The sequence below is a fragment of the Carassius carassius genome, chromosome 28 (genome assembly GCF_963082965.1).
Source record: "Carassius carassius chromosome 28, fCarCar2.1, whole genome shotgun sequence".
NCBI lineage: Eukaryota > Metazoa > Chordata > Actinopteri > Cypriniformes > Cyprinidae > Carassius > Carassius carassius.
Genome location: NC_081782.1, coordinates 19,343,905 through 19,369,652, shown reverse-complemented (window position 1 = coordinate 19,369,652; position 25,748 = coordinate 19,343,905). Strand labels below are relative to the sequence as shown.

The 25,748-nt window shown below is 36.9% G+C and overlaps 1 protein-coding gene across 2 annotated transcripts in view; it reads right to left on the bottom strand.

Moving 5' to 3' along the window:
• The window catches only part of LOC132108165 (leucine-rich repeat and fibronectin type III domain-containing protein 1-like protein), a 134,558-nt gene that overhangs the window by 49,166 nt on the left and 59,644 nt on the right, over window positions 1–25,748 (bottom strand). For both annotated transcript variants that reach the window (XM_059514756.1, XM_059514758.1), the window contains exon 3: window positions 3,557–4,947. In XM_059514756.1, the coding sequence (XP_059370739.1) occupies window positions 3,557–4,935 (1,379 nt within the window). In that variant the 5' untranslated portion in view covers window positions 4,936–4,947. The remainder of the gene's footprint in view (window positions 1–3,556; window positions 4,948–25,748) is intronic.

Below are 25,748 nucleotides of genomic sequence, written 5' to 3'. Positions count from 1 at the left end.
TGTTTATTTATTTATTTATTTATTTATTTATTTATTTATTTATTTATTTACTTACTTACTTACTTATTTACTTATTTATTATTTTTGAACTTCCATGCATGTTAACCTGTAGCTGGGGACTCCCAAAACAAATTACCCATAATAGGGACACTTTAAATGTATTACAGTCAGTTATTTGCCTATGTATTTCTAATTTTTTCTAGAACAGATCATTTTCTTAATTTTATTAATTGCATTTATTTATTTTTGATAAAAAAATATCACACAATTTGTATACTTATTTCATTCAAAACACCCATGTAGCAATGTATTTGAATTCACCTTGCTTCGTCTAATTCAACAGATTACAAAAAAAAAAATAAAATACTGAAAATCCATCATCCATCCATCAATCCAGTGGTGTAGAAATAACTAATATTGCACATGAACATACCCATAACACTTATGCAGCTGTGATCAGCACAATCTGTGAATTTTAACGTGTCATTCACTGTATTTGTCTGTCACACTGTATTTAGACCTATCCAGACATGTTTTCCCTCAGGACTTTGTGGTAGTGTTTTGCAGAAAATCCCATTTAATCCAGTCAGAAGTGAACATGTCTGGCTAACTCTTCTCCTTCACTTTTAATATATGTTCACCTTCCCCAAGAGTATTACTAAAGCTAAATTTAGCATTTCACTACCTGATGCAACTTTGTTAGATATTTCATATATATATATATATATATATATAATAACTGGTGGATATAGCTCTGCTGGAATCTCATTAATACTTTTAAATTAAACAAATCCGAAGAGTGCTTTCAGTAGAATTTACAAGACTGAATGAAAACAGAAAAAATTAAAATGAAAATAAAAAATGTTTTGGCTGTTAAACAACAAAATGCTCGGCCTCTGATTTATGAGTAGCTACTTTTAACCATTTTTACCATGCGCTACTAGGATAAGCTCATTTTCTGCAGCCGTACACAAGGCTTTCTTAAGGATCTTTATTTAAGGAACACAGCTGTGCTCTTTTCTTCCTCAAAATAAAGCACTCAGAGAATAAAAGTATCACCATCACAAGATGTGCTTTAAAGACAAAGCCAGGCACATGCTGAGCATTCTGTTGCCACAATGAAAAATTGCAACTGAACTTAATTTGCACTCACTGATAGATGTGAATACTTTCTTTCCAAAAGACACCTCTATAAGCAAAGCCACTTAATCAATCCCTTCTAGCAGATGCTTTTCAATGACAATTAAGGCACATTTTCATTATTCTTCCAGCAGGTTTAATTAATTTCCTGTATGCAGTAGTTTATGACTGTACTAGCACAAAATGTTACATTTTATTGAAAGATAGCATTGAATATGACTGGAATTACCTAGACAAGAGCCTAGTTGAACTTGAATTCTGTATGTTTTTGTTCACATTTTGCAAAGCTTCTTCGTTAAAACATGCCTGGATGTTATACTGACACTTACTGGCCTGGATGAATATCTAATGAATTTCTATCTAATTAAAAATATCTTTCATCCATCCATCATCATCATCTGTCTGTTGTCCATCCATCCATCCATCTATCTGTTTGTCTGTCTGTTTGTCTGTCCATCTATACTTTCACCTATGTAATCAAAATATTCATCCATACATCATCACCCTCCGATCAACTCAAATATATATATATATATATATATATATATATATATATATATATATATATATATATATATATATATATATATATATTTTATTTTTTTTTTTTTTATTTTTTTTTTTCTACTTTCAATTCATTTTCAGTTACAGGAACTGAATTTAAATTTAAAGGCATTAATTAAATTCAGTGAATGCCTCTGTGTTGCCTTGCACATCTAAAGTAAAGTCATATAGGTTGTGTTTTATTTAGGGGATAAAAATGCCTCCAGCTGTCCTCTAGTGTGAAAAGAATCAGGAACCTATTTTGATATGCCTGTCTCTGTTCGTCAGTTCTTTTGGAGAGGCTGTTTGAGGTGTTACTCTGAGCTGTCAGTGGTACATTGACTTCCTGTGGCATCCTGTCAGAAGGAAGTGTGGCCAGTATTATCACTGATAATAGAGCACAAGTGCCTTTTTAGATCCAACACAGCCTTTATATATTGTTAGCTGTTTTATGTGTTTACTCCTAACATTACATTGGCTTTAACAGAGAAATATATTACAATATATGTGTATGCATTAGAAATAACCTATTGACTGACCTATTCAGTCAGAAGGAGCAACGTTTATAGAGATTTTGTTAAATGTTCACAAGAGGAAATTAAAAAAAAGCTTAAGCAAAAGTGGCTGGATACCTGTTTTAGAATCAGTCACTGTGCTTTAATGCTCATGAGATTTGGCAAGCAGATTTGGACTTTTCTTTGGGATGACCCAGTTTCTTACAGATTTACACTAATTCAGTCTTAAAGGTACAGGTCACCCAAAAATGTGACCTGACAAAATTATGTTATAATTTACTCACATTTATTTAAATTATGTTTACCCTGCAGATGATTTTTTAATTAATACATCGTGATGTTTGCACCACATAGCCAGCTCCATATGTATGGGCTTTCTGCTGTAATAAACTTGCTTGGTAGCTCACCTGGTGCAGCATTGCACTTAAAGAAATATTATTTTCTATCTGCTTTGTTATGTACAACAACCAGCGTTATAAAATGTTAATACAACTAAACATTGTTTTAGCACCACTCACTGGACATGTTACTATTAAAGTGTCACAAAACATGCCAAAAACAATCGAATAATATGTGCTGAAAATTGTAATTTAATTTTGTTTTAACTTATGCACATCTATTGCCCAATGTTGTGGGATGGATACTAATTGACAGTCGTCCCCAGCACCAAGACTAATTAAACATAATCTGTGGATGAGTAAATATCACAATGGGTTCTAACCATTAGCAAGGATGAATTAATTGTACCCACCTCTTCCAGCACAGATTTTGTTTTTACTCGTTCATGTCAAAAATAATCATCGGTTAGTGTGACCATAGAGTCATCCTCTCTGATATTTTTGTCTTCTTTCATGAATTGGATTTCTGAGGCTCAAAAGAACATTGTGCACAAACACTTTGAATTTTGGATATCCCACAGCTTTAGAAAGTGCTCTGGGAATACATTGCCTATAAACAGTGCAACTTCTGACAGATGAAGCAACAATTTTCACTTTTATCATGACAAAGGCATCCTGCGGTGGAATACAGTGGAAGTTTCTCCTGTCTCTTTTTTTTTTTTATTCTGAAACCTGAAGCATAAGGCACATCCATAGAGATGAAGGCCACTGATTGTTGCATTAAATAATAAACAGCAGTAAACAGAAGCAATATTTAATGTGAGTCCCAGCAGTACAATCAATGGGGATTGGTACTTAACAACATGCACAACATATAATTAAAATAAACTTATTATAGGAGGATGGATATGTTATTGGATATGCAGTTGCACCATAAGTACCTTGCTACGCTAGTACAACTAGTTGCACTACTATAAATGTAATTCGATTTTCAATTCATAAAACAATGAGGCGTCTTACCTGTAGACCAAAGTATCATCTGCCGAGCTGTTGTACTGAATCTGAAACATCCTGATTCCAGGGAAATTTTGTTGTGAAGGCCACCTGATGAGTGCAGAATTTGCCGTAAGTTCAGCAAGTACCACCTTCCTCTCCTGAGACCTGGTCTCATTGCTTAAAGATGAAGTCGACTTTGCAGAGGTTAGGATATCGGATGGTCCTGGATCAGGTTCTCGAATCCGGTTAGTACTGTTAGCTAAGTGTGGCAAAGGGCTGACCACCAACTCCACCGTCCCTGTAGACTCCCCCGCCGCATTTGACGCAATGCAGGTGAAGACTCCTGTTTCCTTCAATGAAGTGATATTGATCTCCAAGCTCCCATTGCTAAAGCTTAAAGTACGGGAGGTGTTAGCGATTAGACGGCCCTCTGGGGATATCCAGTGAATGTCTGGGTCTGGGTCCCCATTGGCCTTGCATTTCAGACTGGTGGGCTGGCCCTCCATGGCGAAGGTTTTGGGAGATTTCCTTGTAATCACAGGGGGATCACAGATGAACTCCTCCTCTGGGATGGTCCAAAAGTATTTTGCCATAAGGTCCGGAGGTGACGCACAAGTCTCCAGGTCATCCTCCCTAGTTAGCCTCCTTAGCCAGAGTAGCTCACAGTTACAGTGTAGTGGGTTCCCTCCAAAACTTAGGACGAGGGAGGAAAGGGGTGACCCTTTTGACTTGGCATAAACTGGTATCCTAAGAAACAAGGGATCAGGAGGTATTTTCTTTAGCTTGTTAGATGTCATATCCAAACGGGCTAGTTTGTGTAGGTTCGAAAAGACTCCTAAAGGGACATGCTCTATGAGATTATGGTCCATGTTGAGAGTGTTCACATTGGTGAGGCGTCCTATAGTCTCCCACGGAATGTCCACCAGGTTATTGTATGAGAGATCCAGGTCCTCGAGAGTCCCCAAGAAGTCGTCAAACGCGTGTGGGGAGATGTTGTGCAGTTGATTGTTGGCAAGGATAAGGTGCCGGAGGTTGGTGAGTCCTCGGAAGTGGTCATCTGTGATGACGCTCAGGCGGTTGCTGTCTAGGTGTAGCGCACGTAGCCGCTTAAGATCGGCAAAAGTGTAAGGCATAATCTGGCTGATGGTATTGCGGGACAGTGTCAGGTGCAAGAGACTGGTCATGTTTGCAAAGTCTCTCCTCCTTAACGCCGTGATGAAGTTCTCTGTAAGGCGCAGCTCTACTGTACGCCGGTCAATAACTGTTGGCACAAAAAGCAGGCCAGTCTTGGCACAGAGGATGGCTAGAGATGGCGACAGGTTCTGGCACATGCAACGCTTAGGGCACAGCTGTCCTGACGCAGACACAGCCAGCACCAGCAGGGAGAAGATCAGCCACTCCATCTCTCGGGGGAACTGCAAACAAGCAAACACAGTGTGCCAGTGTGATGACATGTAAATGCACTCTCCATTTGAACGTTCAAAGACAATGAAAAAATGCACTGTCACTGTATTGGATGGATAGCCATAAACAACATCATGCTGTTGACAGTGGCCTAGAGCTAGGACAGTAGTTTGTAAATTATTTTAAGTCACTCTTGGGCTCTGTATACAAATTCACACTCATCCCTCATGTTCTGTCTTTGAAATTCCAAGGTTAATTTAATGCCTTCGAAAAATTTAACTAACATTGAAGTATTTAAACAATGTTAAGGTTCAGCTGTTCTGCATAATAAACATTATATAATTGGGGTTATATACAAACTAAAAAAAATAAAATAAATCAGTCACTTTATTTGTATGTGAATTTCTCGCTATTAACAAACCATTAACTAAGATTTGTGCCTCAATAAACTCCTAATTTGCTGCCTATTGGTAGTTTGTAAGGTAGCTGGTTTAGGTATTGAGTTATATTAGGGAATTAAAATATAGTAATGTAGAATAAGGCATTACTATGTGCTTTACAAGTACTAATAGATAGCCAATATGTAACTAATTGACACGCTGATAAGCGACTTTTTAATAGTGACAATTGGTCACTCTACAAAGTGTTTTACATTTCTTACTTAGATACTGTAAAAAACATTAATAGATGATCACACTGGTCTTTTACTGGGTCAGAGAGTGATATTAAAAGCACATGATGGAAATGTAGTTATTTAAAAAAAAAAATTGTTGTATAACTGTGTTTCACAGTAAACTAGATATCCTGATATCAAAATTAAAAATCCTTGTTCCATGATAACTTCAAAATGTGACTTTTTCATGTTATGGATACATGTTAATGTAGATTTAACTCATAAGTTTGCGTGGAGATGATGATGTAAGGTAGCAGAAATATGTAACCTTTTGAAACTAAATTAATATCCTAGTGGACACTGCAACAATACAAATACTGAATGTTTTCCAACAACCACTCCCCCCCCCCCCCCCCAAAAAAAATACAAATAATAAAGTAAAAAAAAAAATAATAAATACATATATATATATATAAAGAGAGAGAAAGAGAGAGAGAGACCAGTACCAACAATTCTTACATACTGTTTTCAATTCAGCTTTCTCCTTGCGATAACAATAAAACCAATTCCCATATTACAGATAAGGTTTGTTCTAAAGTATCTGTCCTTCATGAAAATAGTGCATCTCAGCAGGTCTTGACATAGACTTAAAATAGAGATCAATCTTTGTGTATATTAGGATGCCATTCAGCAGAATTGAAGCAACAACAGTACGGAATGTCCTGCTATACAAAGCTGTGACAAAGTATTTGTTTTGCTGAGATGTGTCTGACAAACTCTTTATTAGATTTATAACTGTTATTGTGTGGTTATGCTATGTCACCATAAAGCGGCCCCTCTGGCTGACAATAGGCCTATTTATGAAGTAATTTCAGCTGTTACGGCCGTTGGCTTTACAACATATAACGATCTACATGAGACTGGTTATAAGCCATTGAATGTTTTTAGTGTGTGCATTTGGAAAAAGGAATATAAGAAAAAGAAAAAGCCATGTCACTGTATGTAATAAAAGTGTGAAGAATATGATGTAATGATACCCATGTTTTTTATTTATTTAATTATTTGGTATTTAGAAAGGAACAAAGACTGAATCCATTGTATCCATGGACTTGTAACTTTACTGTAGTTGCCTTGAGCGAGCCAAGGGGTTTGCATTTCATCACAACACAGCCATGTAAAATAGAAAACGTAAATAAGGGAGATAAATCAGAAAAATACTCTCATGAGGTTTGTTTAAAGATTGTACTGATCATCTAATTCATAAAAAGTGATCTCTGATGTATCAAACTTATTTTTGGCATCCAGTTAAATGTGAGTTTTTCTGTGCCACTGTGCCACTGTGCCACTCTGGATTAGGGATGTCCCGATCAGGTTTTTTTGTCCTCGAGTCCGAGTCCGAGTCATTTGATTTTGAGTATCTGCCGATACCGAGTCCCGATCCGATACTTCTATAATACATAAAAAAAGAATAAAGAAGAGCGAAAAAACAGATCCAGGATCTTCAATAAATTACATTTTGAAATATATTCAAATATAAAACAGCTATTTTAAATAGGCTAGTAAAAATATTTCAAAATCTTACTGTTTTGCTGTACTTTGGATCAAATAAATGCAGGCTTGGTGAATAGAAGGGACTTCTTAAAAAAAGAAAAAAAAAACCTTAACAAGCTTACTGTTCAAAAACATCTGACTGGTAGTATAGGCAACTTTATTTTTTCTCTAATTTCTAGCTTTAAATTGGCTTAGAAATCTATAAATGCTGGACAATAACAAATAATAATGATTTGTTTATATACTACAAACACTGTTTATCACATAATAATGCAGAATAGTTTCTATACTGTAATAAGTACTATGTCAATCAGCACTGCAATGTTCATACTTTATTTATCACCTGCTGGAGATGACTTGAAGAACAATTTATTGTCGTGATCGTATATTAATGTCTTCGTGTTTGCATAAGTTTCTGTTTTCCTGTGAGCACCACAGCATAGCTGGACGCTTTTGTCCATATTAGGAATATCCTGATATCAGCGCGAGAGCGCGCTCCGGCTTCTAGTATGAATGAAACACACACTGCATGAGAGTTTAGCGCTCTGTGATGTTCATCTCGCTGTACCCTGGGTCCGAATGAAATATCAGGTCATGCGCAAACTATCATGTCTCTTTGAGTTTGAATATATATTTATTCACACCAGCTCTTGAAAACAAAGTGATGTCATGCCGAACGCGTTGCTGTTTCTGTGTGGAGTCAAAAGGGTCTAACTCTGTGCCACCGCATAACAAAAGATGTGTTAAAAATTAATGAGAATATATATATATATATATATATATATATATATATATATATATATATATCCGAGTCCTGATCGGGAGGTAACGTCCGATTCCGAGTCTGAAACCACGCGATCACGTGATCGGATCTGGACACCCCTACTCTGGATTGTTTTGTTCTTCAAAGCTCATCTCGGAGTTGCTGTCATAGCAACAGGTCTGTAAGCTCAAACCTGAGCAAAAGCAGCTTTATTTAACAGGTTTCAGTACCTGCTTTTATAAACAGTGTATTAAAGCCACAATTTATACTTCTGTTTAGAGTCTGGAGGCAGGTCATTTATTTATTTATTTATTTATTTATTTATTTATTTATTTATTTATTTGTCTGTCTGTTTGTTTGTAAAAAAAAAAAAAAAAAAAGTGTGCTGTTAATGAGTGCATTAAATTTATCCAAAGGGGCAATTTCTATCTAAAATGCTGATTTTTTTGGACTATCTATTCATCAAACAACCTTGAGAAGAAAAAAAAAGCCAGTGCAATTTGCTCAACACAAAATATTTTTTTAACTGCAAATAAATCATAATTAGGTCTGGTAAGCAATTACAATTTATATGTAATTTAATTCTAATTAATTACATGATGTGGTGATTAATTAATCTAATTAATCACACATCAAATTTGGAGAAATTACTCTGAAAAGATAATTTAAAGTCATTGTTGTGCAAGGCATCAAACATAGATTACAAAAAGAAGGTTCAGCAAGAATTATTTTGTTTGATAAAATTTATTACATATACTCTTTTGGACCATGTGAATAATAATAATAATAATAATAATAATTTTTGGTTGGGTGAACTATAGCTTTAATAATTTATTTTCTTAAATGTATTATTATTACTGTGAAAATATTAAATTATTTATTTAATGAAATTATTTTCTAAATAATAAACTAAAACTGCCTGTAGGTATAGGTAAATGTCTTAATGATTAAGTCATCGAGTCATTTATTCATTCGTTTGATTCGTTCAAATGGCTGATTCATTCAGGAGTGAAGTAAATGGTTCTTTATTAATGGTTCACTGAATCATTAGGCTTGTTCGACTTGAAGCGGGTCATCACCATCAGACTGACCGGGGTGTGACTTCAAAGTTTCAAAATTTCAAAATTACAAAATTTCAAACAGGGGAATTTTGCTCCATATCTGGAATTTTAGGGATATTTGTTAGGCTCAATCATGCAGTAAGTTGTTGCCCTGCCTCATATTAGTCATCAGTTGACTGTATGAAATGGCAGATGATCTACATAGGTCTGGGGCGGGGCAAGTGCGTTAAATGTGTTAATAATTGTAACGCATCATTTTTCTTCATAATTAAATAATCTAATTAACATGTTAAATTTTATATTAAATTAATAATAGAATAATATAATTCTGAAGGATCATGTGACACTCAGTACTGAATGATGCTGGAAATTCAAATTTAAAATATATTCAAATAGAACACAGCTATTTTAAACCGTAATAATATTTCATAACATTACTTATAAATTTGTTCAAATGAGCCCCAAACTGGTAGAGTCTATTAGTGTATTAGCAATTAAAATGGAATTATGTTTTATAACATATATTTGTCATGAATCTGACAAACAAGCAGATCAGTGTCAAAACTCAATGTTAAAAGGAACATTTTTAGGGAGACCTTCAAATAACAGACTCACAGTTGACTTAAACATCAAGAAATAGCACATAGAACACAGCTGATTCTAAAGCTAAAGCCACATCATATACACTATATAGGACTTTCCACTGGGAATTAGTGAAAGATTAGTTCATGGCAATACTCAGATACAAACCCAAATACCCTTCAGAACAGAGGCCGATCCTTCTCCTGAAACCTCTCCGTTTGTAAGAAGCTTATGTTTAAAGACTGACAGGTGGATAAAACTACCTGAAGTAGAAGGAGAAAATGACTCTCTTCCACTTTACTCTGATGCTAGTGAGAGGCAGTAAGTGATTTCCGGAGTCTTTCTACCATTTCGTGTGTCTGCGACTGACAGAATTCCTGGCCCAGAGAGCTCTGACGCGATGGAGATGGATTATCATGTCCATGTGTGCTTTCTACCAGAGTGCCCACGGGCCCTGTGAGGTAAAAGTGTGGTAAATCGGTCTGAACATGCTTTTCCTGGAAGGAATGAAATATATATATATATATATATATATATATATATATATATATATAAACTACCTCACAGAAGAACTCCAACCAGCTGCTGCATTATTTTGCTTGCTTGTTTTGTCTTTGTCATGCAGTTCAAAGTGACTGCATATTAGTTGCAACTACTTTGCTGCAATGCATTGTTGTGCATCGTCATGTGACTCAGAACCATTTGTGATTCAATCAATGTCATCCAGTGGAGAGCTCTAGAATCAAGCAATCACAGTAATCATATGCTGCCTTGGGACTTGAGACGTGACCCGCAGGGCGAATGTCATACTTGACTGTCACTCACAGTATGCGCCGAATTACGAAGTGAATGAAAGTGACTGTTGTGAGTGTTTCAATTAAAAATTCACAATGGATTTAATTCGGCACAATGGAGGCCCAGTCGGGTGTCATCAAAGATGGAGCCCCCTTTGGGGTGCACTAAATTGGCTTGCGAAATAGAGTAAAAAACATAAAAATAAAACTCAGAGACCAGTAGAAAACACATATAACAAGCTTCTTACCCTGGATATCAGCTGTCTCCAGGACTCATTTATCTCGGGTAAAATTATGCCCATGTTGCTATGACAATTCAAAACAGAGAGTGCATTAATCACATCCCATTATCAGGCATTTTATCTTATCAGTGGGCCTGTGGTTTGCTTCTCAGTATTGAACACTGATCTGAATTATATCAACACAGTGACAATCCACAGAAACAAGGATTTTTCTGAGCCAAAACAGATGCTTCAAGTACATAACACATTCAAATAACAGCAGTTAGCCATTTCTATTCTTTCCAAGGCTGCATCTTTATTACAATTTCTCTAGTTACTGTAGGCTGTAGGCCTCATTTGACTGCAGATGTTCCCTGGTCCATTTAAATGATTAAACCAAACTAGTAAGTTAGAATTTCACTTGAAGAAAAAAAAACAGGGTGTACAGTAGATGAGTTTGTTTCACCATCGAAACAGATTAGGAGAAATGTATTATTACATTGTTACGATCGGAACAAAGAGAAACGCAGAGAAACGGAGACGAGAGATCCAAATGCATTGTGGTATTTAATGGGTAATCCAAATCAGCATCCAACAAGCAGGGGTCAAAACCATAAATCCATCCAACAATAAAAAAAACAGGGAAGGAACAGGAACGGGAACGGGAACAGGAAACTCGGAAGATGAGGAAACTCGGAGGGCGAGGAAACTGGGTGATGGAATGAAAGGACTCCATGAAAACAAACAGAAAAGGACCGGTAAATATAGGCAGGGTAATGACTATCAAGTGAAGACACCTGAGTGCAATTAACAGGAGTGCAATTACTGTGATGAAGGGACAATGCTTTGTGGGAACTGTAGTGCCTACAGTGAGGTGCCTATGGGGAAGGAAGACCACTAGTGGAGACTCAGGGAAACAGAGACCAGACAGCGTGACACACATCACCTGTTTACTTGCTCTCCTCTGCAGTGAATGGGTGCCTCCAGAATGAGAGCCCAAACAGCTGATAAAAGCATCACAATAATCAACAAGTAGTTCACACACTAATTCTAAGAAACAAATCCATCACTGAAGCATTTTAACTTTAAAAAAATTGCTTGAGGCTAAAAATATACAGTCGTGGCCAAAAGTTTTGAGAATTACATAAATATTAGTTTTCAAAAAGTTTGCTGCTAAACTGCTTTTACATCTTTGTTTCAGTTGTTTCTGTGATGTACTGAAATATAATTACAAGCACTTCATACGTTTCAAAGGCTTTTATCGACAATTACATGACATTTATGCAAAGCGTCAGTATTTGCAGTGTTGGCCCTTCTTTTTCAGGACCTCTGCAATTCGACTGGGCATGCTCTCAATCAACTTCTGGGCCAAATCCTGACTGATAGCAACCCATTCTTTCATAATCACTTCTTGGAGTTTGTCAGAATTAGTGGGTTTTTGTTTGTCCACCCGCCTCTTGAGGATTGACCACAAGTTCTCAATGGGATTAAGATCTGGGGAGTTTCCAGGCCATGGACCCAAAATTTCAACATTCTGGTCCCCGAGCCACTTAGTTATCACTTTTGCCTTATGCCGTGCCGGTGCCGTGCCGGTGCTCCATCGTGCTGGAAAATGCATTGTTCTTCACCAAACTGTTGTTGGATTGTTGGAAGAAGTTGCTTTTGGAGGGTGTTTTGGTACCATTCTTTATTCATGGCTGTGTTTTTGGGCAGAATTGTGAGTGAGCCCACTCCCTTGGATGAGAAGCAACCCCACACATGAATAGTGTCAGGATGCTTTACTGTTGGCATGACACAGGACTGATGGTAGCGCTCACCTTTTCTTCTCCGGACAAGCCTTTTTCCAGATGCCCCAAACAATCGGAAAGGGGCTTCATCGGAGAATATGACTTTGCCCCAGTCCTCAGCAGTCCATTCACTATACTTTCTGCAGAAGATCAATCTGTCCCTGATGTTTTTTTTTGGAGAGAAGTGGCACTTGACACCAGATCATCTTCCGAAACTCTTCGCCTCACTGTGTGTGCAGATGCGCTCACACCTGCCTGCTGCCATTCCTGAGCAAGCTCTGCACTGGTGGCACTCCGATCCCGCAGCTGAATCCTCTTTAGGAGACGATCCTGGCGCTTGCTGGACTTTCTTGGATGCCCTGAAGCCTTCTTTACAAGAATTGAACCTCTTTCCTTGAAGTTCTTGATGATCCTACAAATTGTTGATTTAGGTGCAATCTTAGTAGCCACAATATACTTGCCTGTGAAGCCATTTTTATGCAACGCAATGATGGCTGCACGCGTTTCTTTGCAGGTCACCATGGTTAACAATGGAAGAACAATGATTTCAAGCATCACCCTCCTTTTAACATGTCAAGTCTGCCATTCTAACCCAATCAGCCTGACATAATGATCTCCAGCCTTGTGCTCGTCAACATTCTCACCTGAGTTAACAAGACGATTACTGAAATGATCTCAGCAGGTCCTTTAATGACAGCAATGAAATGCAGTGGAAAGGTTTTTTTGGGATTAAGTTAATTTTCATGGCAAAGAAGGACTATGCAATTCATCTGATCACTCTTCATAACATTCTGGAGTATATGCAAATTGCTATTATAAAAACTTAAGCAGCAACTTTTCCAATTTCCAATATTTATGTAATTCTCAAAACTTTTGGCCACGACTGTAAGTCCATAAAGCATAATGCATTCCTCCAGTGCATACAAGTTAATCTTCCTGTTGTCCTCTCACATCAAAACTAAACAACATATTTGTTTATAATGGTCTTGGACTGGTCTGTTCGTATATCTCTCCGGATTCAGATGAGGTGACATTTTCACTACAAAAAGCATTCTTACAAACATGCAGCATTTTGTAATTTTTTTTTTTTTTTTTTTTACTTCACATGATGTTAATTGATAGAATTAATTTGTTTTGATTACTTGAGGGGTTATTAACAGCTGTTTAGGCTATCATTTAACGGCACCCATTCACTCCAGAGGATCCAAGAATTAGCAGATATGTAATGCTTTTTTTTTTTTTTTTTTGCAAATCTGTTCCAATGAAGAAACAAACACATGTACATCTTGGATGGCTTGAGAGTGAGTATATTCTCAGCAAATTTACTTCTGACCATAAATTTAGGTGAGGCAGATTCTGGGTCTTAGCACTAGTATATGAAAAATATATTCTAATCTCTGAACACATGGAGATAACATTTTGGCAGAGATGTAATTGCGTTGTCCTGTGCGTGGTGCGCTAATGCTGATTTACAGGCGCAAAGTAATGTTACAAAATGTAATAAAATGAATTAAAATGTATAATATAATAATAATTGCCTTTATAAAGTATTTATCATCTCCAAATGTTGATTTAGAATGTTGTGGAGCAAAGGTGAGGAAAGAAGATCATATGTATATTCTCAGAAAAAATAAATAAATAAATAAATTAACAAAAAACAAATACAACAGAACCATATGAAGGTTATTTATGTGAGTACATTTAAACTGAAGGATTTAACGTATAGCCTACTTTTTTAACTTTGTTTCACTTCTCCATGTAGAAAAGAAAAAAACATAATAATCAGACTAGCAACTACTGATCTGATGCAGACGCATAACTGAAGCGGATTGAGCAGGGTTCACATAATGTAACTTGAAAATAAGCAGGGCAGTCTCAAATCTGCCCCAGTGGCTTTCAGTAAGTTTAGTTTAGTTTATTAATTTATAAAGCACATTTCAAAACAACAGAGGTTGCAACCAAAGTTCTGTACAGAGGTATTAAAACAAAATTTAAAACAATATCAGGACCCACTTTATATTAAGTGGCCTTAACTACTATGTACTTACATTTTAATTAATAATTTAGTACAATGTACTTATTGTGTACATACATGTTTTTACATTGTACTTATATTTATAAAAAAACTACATGTAATTACATCTGTATTTAATTTCTGTAATTACATTTATAATTACACTGTTGACCCATACTTTACACCTTAACCCACCCTTAAACTTACCCATACCTCCAACCCTCTCCCTAACCTTACCCCTATCCCACCTCAATAGCAGCAAAAGTGTTTTACAATACAATATAACCCCAATAAGTACATTGTACTTATTTTTTTATGTAAGTACATAGTAGTTAAGGCCACCTAATATAAAGTGAGACCAAGAATACAGATACGTTTTAATGAAGATTTAAAAGTAAAATCAGAAGGGGAAGATCTAATATAGAGATGGAGACTGTTCACCTTTAGTTTTGCACCGTAAGCGAGGAACAGAGAGAAGTAGTTGATTGGAAGAACATAAGGATCTTGTAGCATTAAATGGGACAAGAAAATCACTGATATACTGAGGGGCAACAACATGTAAAGCTTTATAAACAAAAAGCAAAGGATTAAAATCAATCCGGGACCTAACCGGTAACCAGTGGAGAGAGGCAAGCACAGGAGTATTGTGCTGACACATTTAGTGCCCGTCAAAAGCCTGACTGCTGCGTTTTGAACCATCTGCAGATGATTTACAGTTGAATTAGGCAAACCCATGTTTAAAGAGTTGCAATAATGAATCTTTAAGGTAAAAATTAGACCTTTCTTAGAGAGCATCATCTTGATTTTGGCAATAGATCTTAGCTGAAAAAACTACTTTTAACAATAGCACTAATCTGCATATCGAAACTCAAATTAGAATAAAAAAATTACACCAAGGTTTTCGACAGTCAGGAACATTTGAGGATAAAGAACCAAACTGATTAACTATGTCAGAGGTCCTATCTGGTGAGGCAAAGATAACAATTTCAGTTTTGTCATTGGTTAACTGTAGGAAGTTTATGTCCATCCAAACATTTTATGTCACACAGGCAGTCAAACAGGCCTGATAAAGAACCATTATTATTTTTGAAAGGAAAGTAGAGTGCTTAGTGTCATCGGTATGAAGAGTCATAAGATAAATTGCGCCCCTGTATAATATGAACAATTACAGTGTGCTGCAGTTCCACTTTTCACCACATATTTGTGACCCTGGACCACAAAACTTAAGTCGCTGGGATATTTGTAGCAATAGCCAAAAATAGATTGAATGGGTCAAAATTATAGATTTTTCTTTTATGCCAAAAATCATTATGATATTAAATAAAGATCATGTTCCATGAAGATATGTTGAACATGTCCTACTGAAAATATATGAAAACTTATTTTTTGATTAGTAATATGCATTGCTAAGGACTTCATTTGGACAACTTTAAAGGCAATTTTCTCAATATTTTTCTCAAATGTAGATTTTTTTGCACCCTCATTTTCAAACAGTTGACTCTCGACCAAATATTGTCCTATCATAACAAACGTCTCAGGTTAAGAATGTAACCATGGTTCCCTGAGTAGGGAACGAGACACTGCGTCCTCTCGGGGCCGCTATGGGGAACACCTCGTCGTGACCCGTGTCTGAAGCATAAATAGAAAAAACACCAACTTGTTGGCCGGCTACAGCCTCTGATGTCACTACCAGCGCGACTATAAATAGGCACTGGGAGAACACGTCATTCACTTCTGCGTCTGAAGCTTGCATCCGAAGCATGGCAGGGAGCTAGAGGACACAGTGTCTCAATCCCTACTTAGGGAACCAAGGTTATATTCTTAACCTGAGACATTCCCTTTCAAGGGAACTTCGAACTGCGTCCTCTAGGGGCCGCTATGGGGAACAGTATACCCACGCCCCCATGCTGAGGGTAGTGCAGGCCAGAATCACGGCGAGCACTAAGTTGCCCCTGGGATGTTTAGAGGGCTGTCTGTGACAGTACCCCTTACGGCCAAAGGCCTAAGCTACATACCCAACTTAATTGTTAGGGCCTCGGGAAATCAGGAAAGATTCCTTTAAAGGCCTACGGCTAAGAACCTAGCATTTTCTACCCTAACCTAGCATTCGAAGTCTTGCCTGTCACACAGGTGCTACCGCTAGCTTACGCATAAGCTTGCTGAAAGAGCTGTCTCAACAGTTCTCTAGTAGCAACATCCTATGTAGATATGTATCCAAGGATACATAGGTGGAGTGGCGCCCAAGATGAACGGGGCTTTTACCAACTCAAGAAAGGGCACAAAGCAACAGCGCAAAGCCCTCACCATATAGGATTTTAGAAAGAATGCAGAATATTAGCATGCAAACTTACCACAGTGTGGATTTCAGAAAGTGTGCAAAGACTTCACATGCATACTTACAATAGCATGGATTTTCAAATACTGTTCTAAGGAGGGGCTCTCGTGGCACTCTGATAGAGCAGCTCATAGATGGAATGTTGCATCTCAAAACAGTATGATTGAGAGTCATCAACTCAATCTATGGAGACAATACTGGAGCGGTCTGGGGAAAAAACAGAGAACTCAGTCTCATATGAGAGAAGAACTCCGAGCTCAGAGTAGCGTGCTCATAGGCATCCCTTTTTTTGGAAAAAGGGGAGCGCTGCTAAACTACCATGATAATCGCCCAAATAGCCCCTCATGTTGAGAGAAGCGATGCTTGAAGTGTATAAATAAATACACATTGGCTGAATGAAGCCCAAGGAACCAAGTTCTGATCATCTCAAGAAAGGGAACGAGGCGGAGCACATAACCCTAACCGTACAGGATTTCAGAAAGTGTGCAGAGTCTTGCGTGCACACTTACCACATACCACGTGGATTTTAGAAAGTGTGCAAAGTGTTCACGTGCACACTGACTACCATGTGGTTTTCAGAAAGTACACAAAGCTTAGCGTGTGTACCTAAAGGTTCCTAAGCATCGCAGAGGCTCTGAATCGCACGGGAGAGGTAAGCTCAATTTTACAAACCACGGGCGAGGGAAGCGCCACCTGAAGCAGCATATACAAGAAGACTTCTGTAGCTTCCCGCTAGATGCGACAGCAACACTAAGCGGCCAGGAGACCCCTCAGGGTGACCTGGCCGGACATCCATGAAATTCCCTGCAGTGCTGTGCCAGGCCTGATGATGGTTGCTATGAACATAAAACCAACCAAAAACATTATAGGTCCAGTATAGGAGACTGTATAGGATTACAGGGGAACTAGGAAGGGGAGGATAAAAGCAGAAGTAAAAAATCCCTGAAGGGAATGAGTAGATTCCTCGGTATCGCTCTGATTCGGATGAAAACGCTGCCTCGTCTGGATCACATCCCTTAGGTTCTGCTTACCTCCTTGTGACCCACGATTCCTCTTACCTCTGCCCACACTTCTGTGCCCGTCTTTGAAACTCAGATCGAGAGACAGGCCAGGACCCCTATGTTGTTTGGCCTCGGACCTGGACCTTCGTGGAACGAAGGATCTGAAAGCAGCAGAGCGCTCCTTCGTCTCCCTGAACTTCTTGATCACCGTCTCAATGGAAATACTGATAAGTTCAGAAGGCGAAACCTGAGCATCGAGAAGAAAGCCTTTTCTTTCTTCCCAATGTCTGCCAGGTTCATCCACAGACGTCTCTCCGCTGCCACCGTGGCCGCCATAGTCCTGCCCATGGCAGAGGCGGCCTGCATGGTAGCATGGAGAGAGGTCTGTGGTGCGGTGCGGCTACCTGATCAGGAGAAAGGCCCTTGCCTCCATCCAGGTCTCTTAGCAGATCAGCCGTGTTTAACAAAGCCACAGCCTGACCTGCTGCTGTGTATGCCTTGCCATCTAAGCCAGATGAATTTCTGAAGGGCTTAGATGGCAAGGAGGGAGCTCAAGAGAGGATGTCTCCCCCGCAGAAAGAAAAATTATTAAATTTTTTTTGGCTCTTTTACATAGTCGCTTTTGCGCTTTACCTCGATGTCGGCAGATTTACTCTAATGCCGAAACCGAGGGATGCGAGATGGAAACAGCCTCTTTCATTTCTTTTTGATATCTGTATGGAGATCATGCAGAAATGGAAGGCTCACCTGAGCTGAAGGGCTATGGTCAGAAAGAAACCGCTCATCATTTTTTAATGGCCTTACACCGTCATCTTTTTAGCGCATTTTCATGGCAAGTCCAACTTTGCAGTGGTGCGATCCATAACCTCTAACAGCTCTACATATGCATGGCAGGAGAATTGAGAAGGCTCAGCCTCAGCTTCTTCAGCATTCTCAAATATCTCCTGCTTTCCCTGGGTAAAAACCCTGCAGAGCACTAACTTCAGAATCAGCTAGTGTTGAAGATACTGTATAACATTATCCTCCCGAGGCTCTCTCTCGTCCACCGCCATTATGAACGTGAAAGGGAAAATCCCTCTTTAAAACATTCAAACAGATCCACCTGTATTCTCACGAGCTCATTCTCCTCTGTGCCTCAGTAGCGGCAGATCCTGATCTGTGGGAAGCAGATGACTGCCTTTTTTATTCCTTTTTTGGGAAGAGAGACAAAGAGAGCTGAGCTTTTTTCCTTGAAAAAACCAGAACAAACTCACAATGCACGCCGATTGCCTCCTCAAAGACATCGTGTGCATGCTCTTCACCTAAACAAATCACGCGAAGATCGCGTGTGTCATCGGGTGTCAAATAACGCTGACATGGACGCACACACTGTCTAAACGCTTGCTAGTAGTCGCCATGATATACAGAGAAAGATCGCTCTTACAGGTTCTTTCAGATGCACGCTTCAAACAGAACAATCAGTGAAGACAAAAAAGAGAATGATGTGTTCTCCCGGTCCCTGTTTATAGTCGCGCCGGTAGTGACGTCAGAGGCTGTAGCGGGCCAACAAGTTGGTGTTTTTTCAATGTATCAGACACGGGTCACGACGAGGTGTTCCCCATAGTGGCCCCTAGAGGACGCAGTTCAAAGTTCCCTTGAAAGGAAACCATACATCAATGGAAATCTTATTAAGTCGGCTTTTTATAAATCTCAATTGTCAAAAATGTACACTTAAGACTGCTTTTGTGGTCCAGGGTCACATTTATGTTGCAAAATTGTGGGGCGCTGTTGAGCTCGGGAGGTCTTAGGCAGGTATCACCCACTTAATATCATGTATAAATGCCTGCTAAAGCAATGTGTGGGATTTTAATATATACTGCTTACTTTATGACTTAAAATAGTCTAGAAAAAAAGTGTGTATATATATATATATATATATATATATATATATATATATATATATATATATATATATATATATATATATATGTCTGTGTGTGTGTGTGTGTGTGTTGCAAAATGCTGCACAATATGTTGGTGCCCAAATAAATGAGCCATATAGGCAATCCACAGAAAGATGCCAAAGAAGCCAAAACAGATGCTTTTGCAGACGTATTCAAATAACAGCAGTTACTCTTTTTGAGCCCTGTGCATCTATCACAATCCTCCAAGTTACTGTAGGCCTCATTTGACTGCAGATGTTCACTGGTCCATTTAACACAAATTTTCAATTGGAATCCAGTGGATTCATATATTCACAGTGTGAGGGTTTCCTCACTAAGAAAATGGAGACGTTTTAATCACAGACTGATGCAGGATGAACTGTTAATTGTTTGTTCTGTGTAAAGTCTTCGAGGGACACGATATCCTGAATATCCTTGAAACTTGTTTCAAATGTGATAACATTTTTTTTTCTCTTTGCTGGTCTATCAAATTCTCAAGGACTTTTATTAAGTCAATATCAGTAAACCTCTTTGATTTCACAGATCCTTTATAGAAGAACATTTTTCACTTGTTTAATTTGGGATAATCGATAGGATGATCTCAAGGTGTAGTTAACTATGAAAATGTATTTAATTAATAATGGGACTATTTACAAATGGTTCATAAAACTTTAAAGACCCTATTTATATGCAAATGCAATCCTAAGCATGTAAAAAAAATAATATTATATATATAATAAATAATAATAAATATATATATATATCATAATTGAAACATTTATAGTGTGATCTCATTGAAGAATCATTTTGCACTATACAGATTTTCGTCCAATCACATGGTCTAAAATTATAATGTATTTCAATCAATCAATAAATCAATCAATGCTAATGTAGCACATAGGATTAGGCAAAAATATGTGCAACATGAGTTTAAATGTTTAAGATATAAACAAGATTTTCATTGAAAAACATATTTTCACAAGTATAAGCATTCAAGTCTGTAAATTATTCTATTTTCTTATATATTAGTGCATAAAACTGCATGCTTAATAATAAAACATCAGTTATTATTAGTTTTAGTAGTAGTAGTGGTAGTAGTATGATCATTAACAACAACAACAACAGCAATAATAATAATAATAATAATAATAATAATAATAATAATAATCAGTTTTAAATAACAGTTTTATTATTATTATTATTATTATTATTATTATTATTATTATTATTATTATTATTATTATTATTATTATTATTATCCTAACAGTGGCTTAAAGCAGTTCCAATTGGATTATTGCAGAAATTGCAAGTATTGCACTGCAGGACACTGCTGTCACACTAAAGTATTCTGACATGTTGTTGCCAACATTTTTACGCTCATATGCTAATGTCTACACACATACGTTCAGCTCTAACCTACTTTTTGCTTATTAATGTTGAAAATCTGTATACTTTGTGATTGTTAAAGGTCACACCGCAGGACGCTGAATAAATGAACATGATAGCAGGTGCACATAAACAGTGCGATTTTAAATGGTAGTAAGAGGTAAAACATAAACACTTTTTAAATTGAAGCATCTTTACTTCCTGTTGGGATCATGATTAGTAAAATTATGCTAAAAGCACAAAGAGAATGCCTGATTGAAAAGTTTTTTTTTTTTCCTTATTACTATTCTATCACTATATTACTAACAAATCTATCAATGTTTTGTAGTTAATACAAGAAAAAAAGATACAATATCACAAGCTTAATAATTCTGCTTGTTATACTGAGACATATATTTTTAGACTATTTAATTATTATTAAATAAATAATTATATATGCTCTGTTGTATTTTGTAGTATAAAGTAAAATTATATTTCAAAACTTACAGTGTCCTTCACTATTATGGGAAACCTTGGTAAATATGAGCAAAGGCAACTCTGTGAATAAATCTTCATTGTTTATCCTATCTTTCATTCAAAAAATACACAATTTTCTAAGCTTTAATTGAAGTAAAACAATTGAAAGTCGGGGGAAAATCTCATTGTGAAATAAATGTTTTCTCTAGTTCATGTTGGCCACAATTAATGGCACACAATTATTGCAACATCCTTTTCCCAAGATAATAGCTCTGAATTTTTGTTTTATTTATTATTATTATTTTTTTGCCTGAAGAGTTTGGAAAACATCTGATAAGAGATCAGAGACCATTCCTTCATACATAATATCACTAGATCATTAGATTCACAGCTCCATGTTGGTGCTTCTTCTCCCCAGTTCACTCAACTCATTTTCTAGGGTTCAGGTCAGAGGACTGGGACGGCCATGGCAGAAGCTTCATTTTGTGCTCAGTGACCCATTTTGTGGTGACCCACCAACATGTGGTGATGTAGAGGCTCATTGATGATTTTTTTTAAAGGCTTTCTGAACCAATTCCCAACTAATCTCTGCAATTCTCCAGCTGTAATCCTTGGAGAGTCTTTGGCCACTCAAACTGTCCTCACTGTGCATTAGTAAGATATAGACACATGTCCTCTTCTAGGCAGATTTGTAACATCTTTAGTTGATAGGAGCCCCTTGATCATTGCCCTGATGGTGGAAATTGGGATTTTCAATGCTTTAGCTCTTTTCTTACAGCCACTTTCTATCATGTGAAGCTCAAAAATGTTGTTCTGCACATCAGAACTATATTCTTTGGTTTTTACTCCTTATGATGGATGATTAAAGGGTATTTGGCCTTTGTGTTCCTCATATTTATAATCCTGTGTCATGCTCCTAGTCACCCTGGCGTGCTAAAGAATGTAAATATCAATGGTAATATACTTCAGAGATATTTTACTCAAAATAATTTCTGGTGGCGCCAATAAATGTGGCCAACATGCATTGGACAAAATCAATTATTTTATGATGAGATTTTCTCCCCATTTTCAGTTGGTTTACTTTTATGATACAATAGAATTTTGTGATTTTTATTTATTTATATACATATATATTTTTTATAAATAGTCAAAAGGATAAACAATGCAGATTTATGTTCACAGCCACCTTATTTACCAAGGGTGCCAATAATAGTGCAGGGCACTGTAAATATATTTTGTATTATTATAGCCACAAACACAAAAGTGATACTTCTCTCCTGAACAGGTGTACTGTATTCAGGCTTTAATAAGTTAATAATAATAATAATAATTATTATTATTATTAATATTACATTTTTCAGTGTACTTATTTGTAAGTATATCTTAAGGGGTTTACATGGGGAAGTCGTGGGACATCATGGAAGTCGTGACCTAGTGGTTAGCGAGTTTGAATCCAAACCCTAAGGTTGTTGGTTCGAGTCTCGGGCCAGCAATACCACGACTGAGGGGCTCCATGGGTGCCACAGCATAAATGGCTGCCCACTGCTCTGGGTGTGTGTGTTCACTGCTGTGTGTGTGCACTTTGGATGGGTTAAATGCAGAGCATGAATTCTGAGTATGGGTGACCATACTTGGCTTTATGTCACGTCACTTTGAAACAATTAAAATCATGTCATAAATTACTCACCCTCATGTTGTTCCAAATCCGTATGTCATTTGTTCATCTTCGGAACACAAATTAAGATATCCATGTGGCTCAACTTCCGTTTTGCAATGCTACAAAAATGTTTTTTTTTTTTTTTCTCACAAAGAAAACAAAAAATAACATAATTTATCTAACCATTCTTCTCCCCCGAGTTACGTCTTCTGCCATTTTAAAGAGTATTACAATTCATATGCACATTTTCTCCTAAGCGTAAACAATGCACACTACGCAAATTACGTTTATGCCCGTGTTTTCCCCCCAAACGTAAACAACGCTATTTAAGTCCAATAAGTTCTCGGGCACTCTCCAAAATGGTGGAAGACGTAACTCGGGGGAGAAAAATTGTTGAGTTATTTTTTGTTTTCTTTGCAAAAATAAAAAAGTAAAATTGTAGCGTTGCAAAACTGAAGTTGAGCCACTGATGTCACATGGACTGTTTTACTAATATATTAACTACGTTTCTGGACCTGGGGACATTTCAGTTGCGCTGCTGTCCATGGAGGGTTAGATAGCTCTCTGATTTTATCAAACATATCTTAATTTGTAATCCAAAGATGAACGAAGGTCTTACGGGGTTGGAATGACATGAGGGTGAGTAATTAATTACATACATTTTAATTTTGGGACGAACGAACCCTTTTTTTTCATATTTGTGTACATCACAGTCCTTTCACAAGTTCTACATTTGACATGAAATGATAAACCAAATTTGAGAAAATCATTGCATGTTGCATGATCACAGGCAAAACCCATCATATTTGACCTCTAGCCAATTAATAAATAAATATGTTTGCTTTGATTCTAGGAATTAACATACCAGCTACAGACTATATCGAATAGATTTTTTATCAAATATTGCAGTAATGGCTGTTTTCTTAAGTAAAATCCATTAATCCAGAGATGTCAAATTCCACATAGCCATGGAAATGTAAAGCTGGGTCAAACAAGGAAAAGGGGCAGTTTGGTTCAATGACCCAACGTGATTTACAGAGATCATCCTTAAAGAGCTCTTTAATACGCAAAGTGCTGCAGGAAGAGAAAACACACAAACAACAACACATACAGAAATAATTGGCCGTGACCTTTGCGCGGGGCTCCCGCAGAACTGGGCAGCTCTTCAAAAGAGCGGTTTCAGGGAGACAGGAAAGCAGTGGTGTACTTTGTGAGACAGGCTTCTATTCAGCAGCCCTGCATGCAGCTGTCCCCCTAGGCCACTTTCTTTGATGTGATAAGACAAATTATTTAAAGATATACGCTGCCTTTTGAAGATAGATTTATGTCTGCATTTGGAAATATTCCTATTGCTTTTTCTTTTTTGTGACTGTAAGATTCTGTAAGTGTCTGGGTTTAGGAATAGTTAGATCATATGGCGAAGTTTACAGGGATGCCGAATGAATGAATGAATGAACGAACGATCGAATGAATGAATGAATGTATTTTTTTATTAAGTCAACAATTAACCAGCACTTTTTAGCCACAGAAACTAATGAATGTTTTGTAATAAAAATACAAAATGTAGAAATGCATAAACAAAGAAACAAACAACAACACAGGCTAAATCCCCACTGACATATTGACAAAGACATGTATTTTTATACAATTATATTTAATTTACATAAATCATTATACTTATTAAAAATAATAATAATAATAAATAAAACATATTGCATATCTACTAGACTGATTTGACAATTGAAAGCACTAGATGCTCTTTAAATAAGACTCTGAATAAGAATTTCTTTTCACTGCCCCAAGTGGAAATTATTAAGCCATTATTACAGCTTTTTTTAGAAAGTTCCAAAATATGAGGCAGTTTTAATTTACATTCTAAAACAAATCCATTATTTAATTGTTATTCTTGTGCATAATTGCCTTTCCTGCAGAATGTTCATGTGACTGTATAGCATTCTGTACTGTAGTTTCCATTAGCAGCTGCATTCATTGATTGCCAAACCTACCGCCTCAGGCCTTAAACATATATTCCCACACGTGTTAACTTGGCAAACATTTCCATAATTCAAGCTTTTTAATATGTAAGATTTAGCAAATTCCTTCCCCATGGCCTTGCGAAAATTTTAAAACACCTTCTGAAGACAAGTTTACAAATGCAATTTGCTAATGGACTTGGTCTGCCTGAAATATGGTTGTTTTGGAGTGCCATTCACCATCCTGTTTACTGCACATTTCATCTGCCCTCATTTTCTTGTCATTGATGTCTTACTTGTTCCCTTAGCTCACTATTCTGAATAGCAAAATACAGACAGAGGCCTATTTAGACTAGAAACAAACCTAAAACTGCCATGAACACAAGATACACAATTTCACATCATGAGCTGCAAACAAACCTCAGCAAAAAAAAAAAAAAATCATATTTAGAAAGGATTTTTCCCTGTTCTCTGCAGCTGTCATATCTTATTCTGTCCTCCAGATCATTTTTTTTTGAGATTATACAATTTCATAAGGGACTAACTTTCATTATTTTCCACTAAACAATAAATGCAGTAACCACGCGCTCTGCAAATCCATCAGTTAAATAAACCTGATACATAAAACATGAAACAGTGAAATAAAGCAACTCTGACGTTATATGAAGGTCAGACTTTTTTTGCACACAATATATG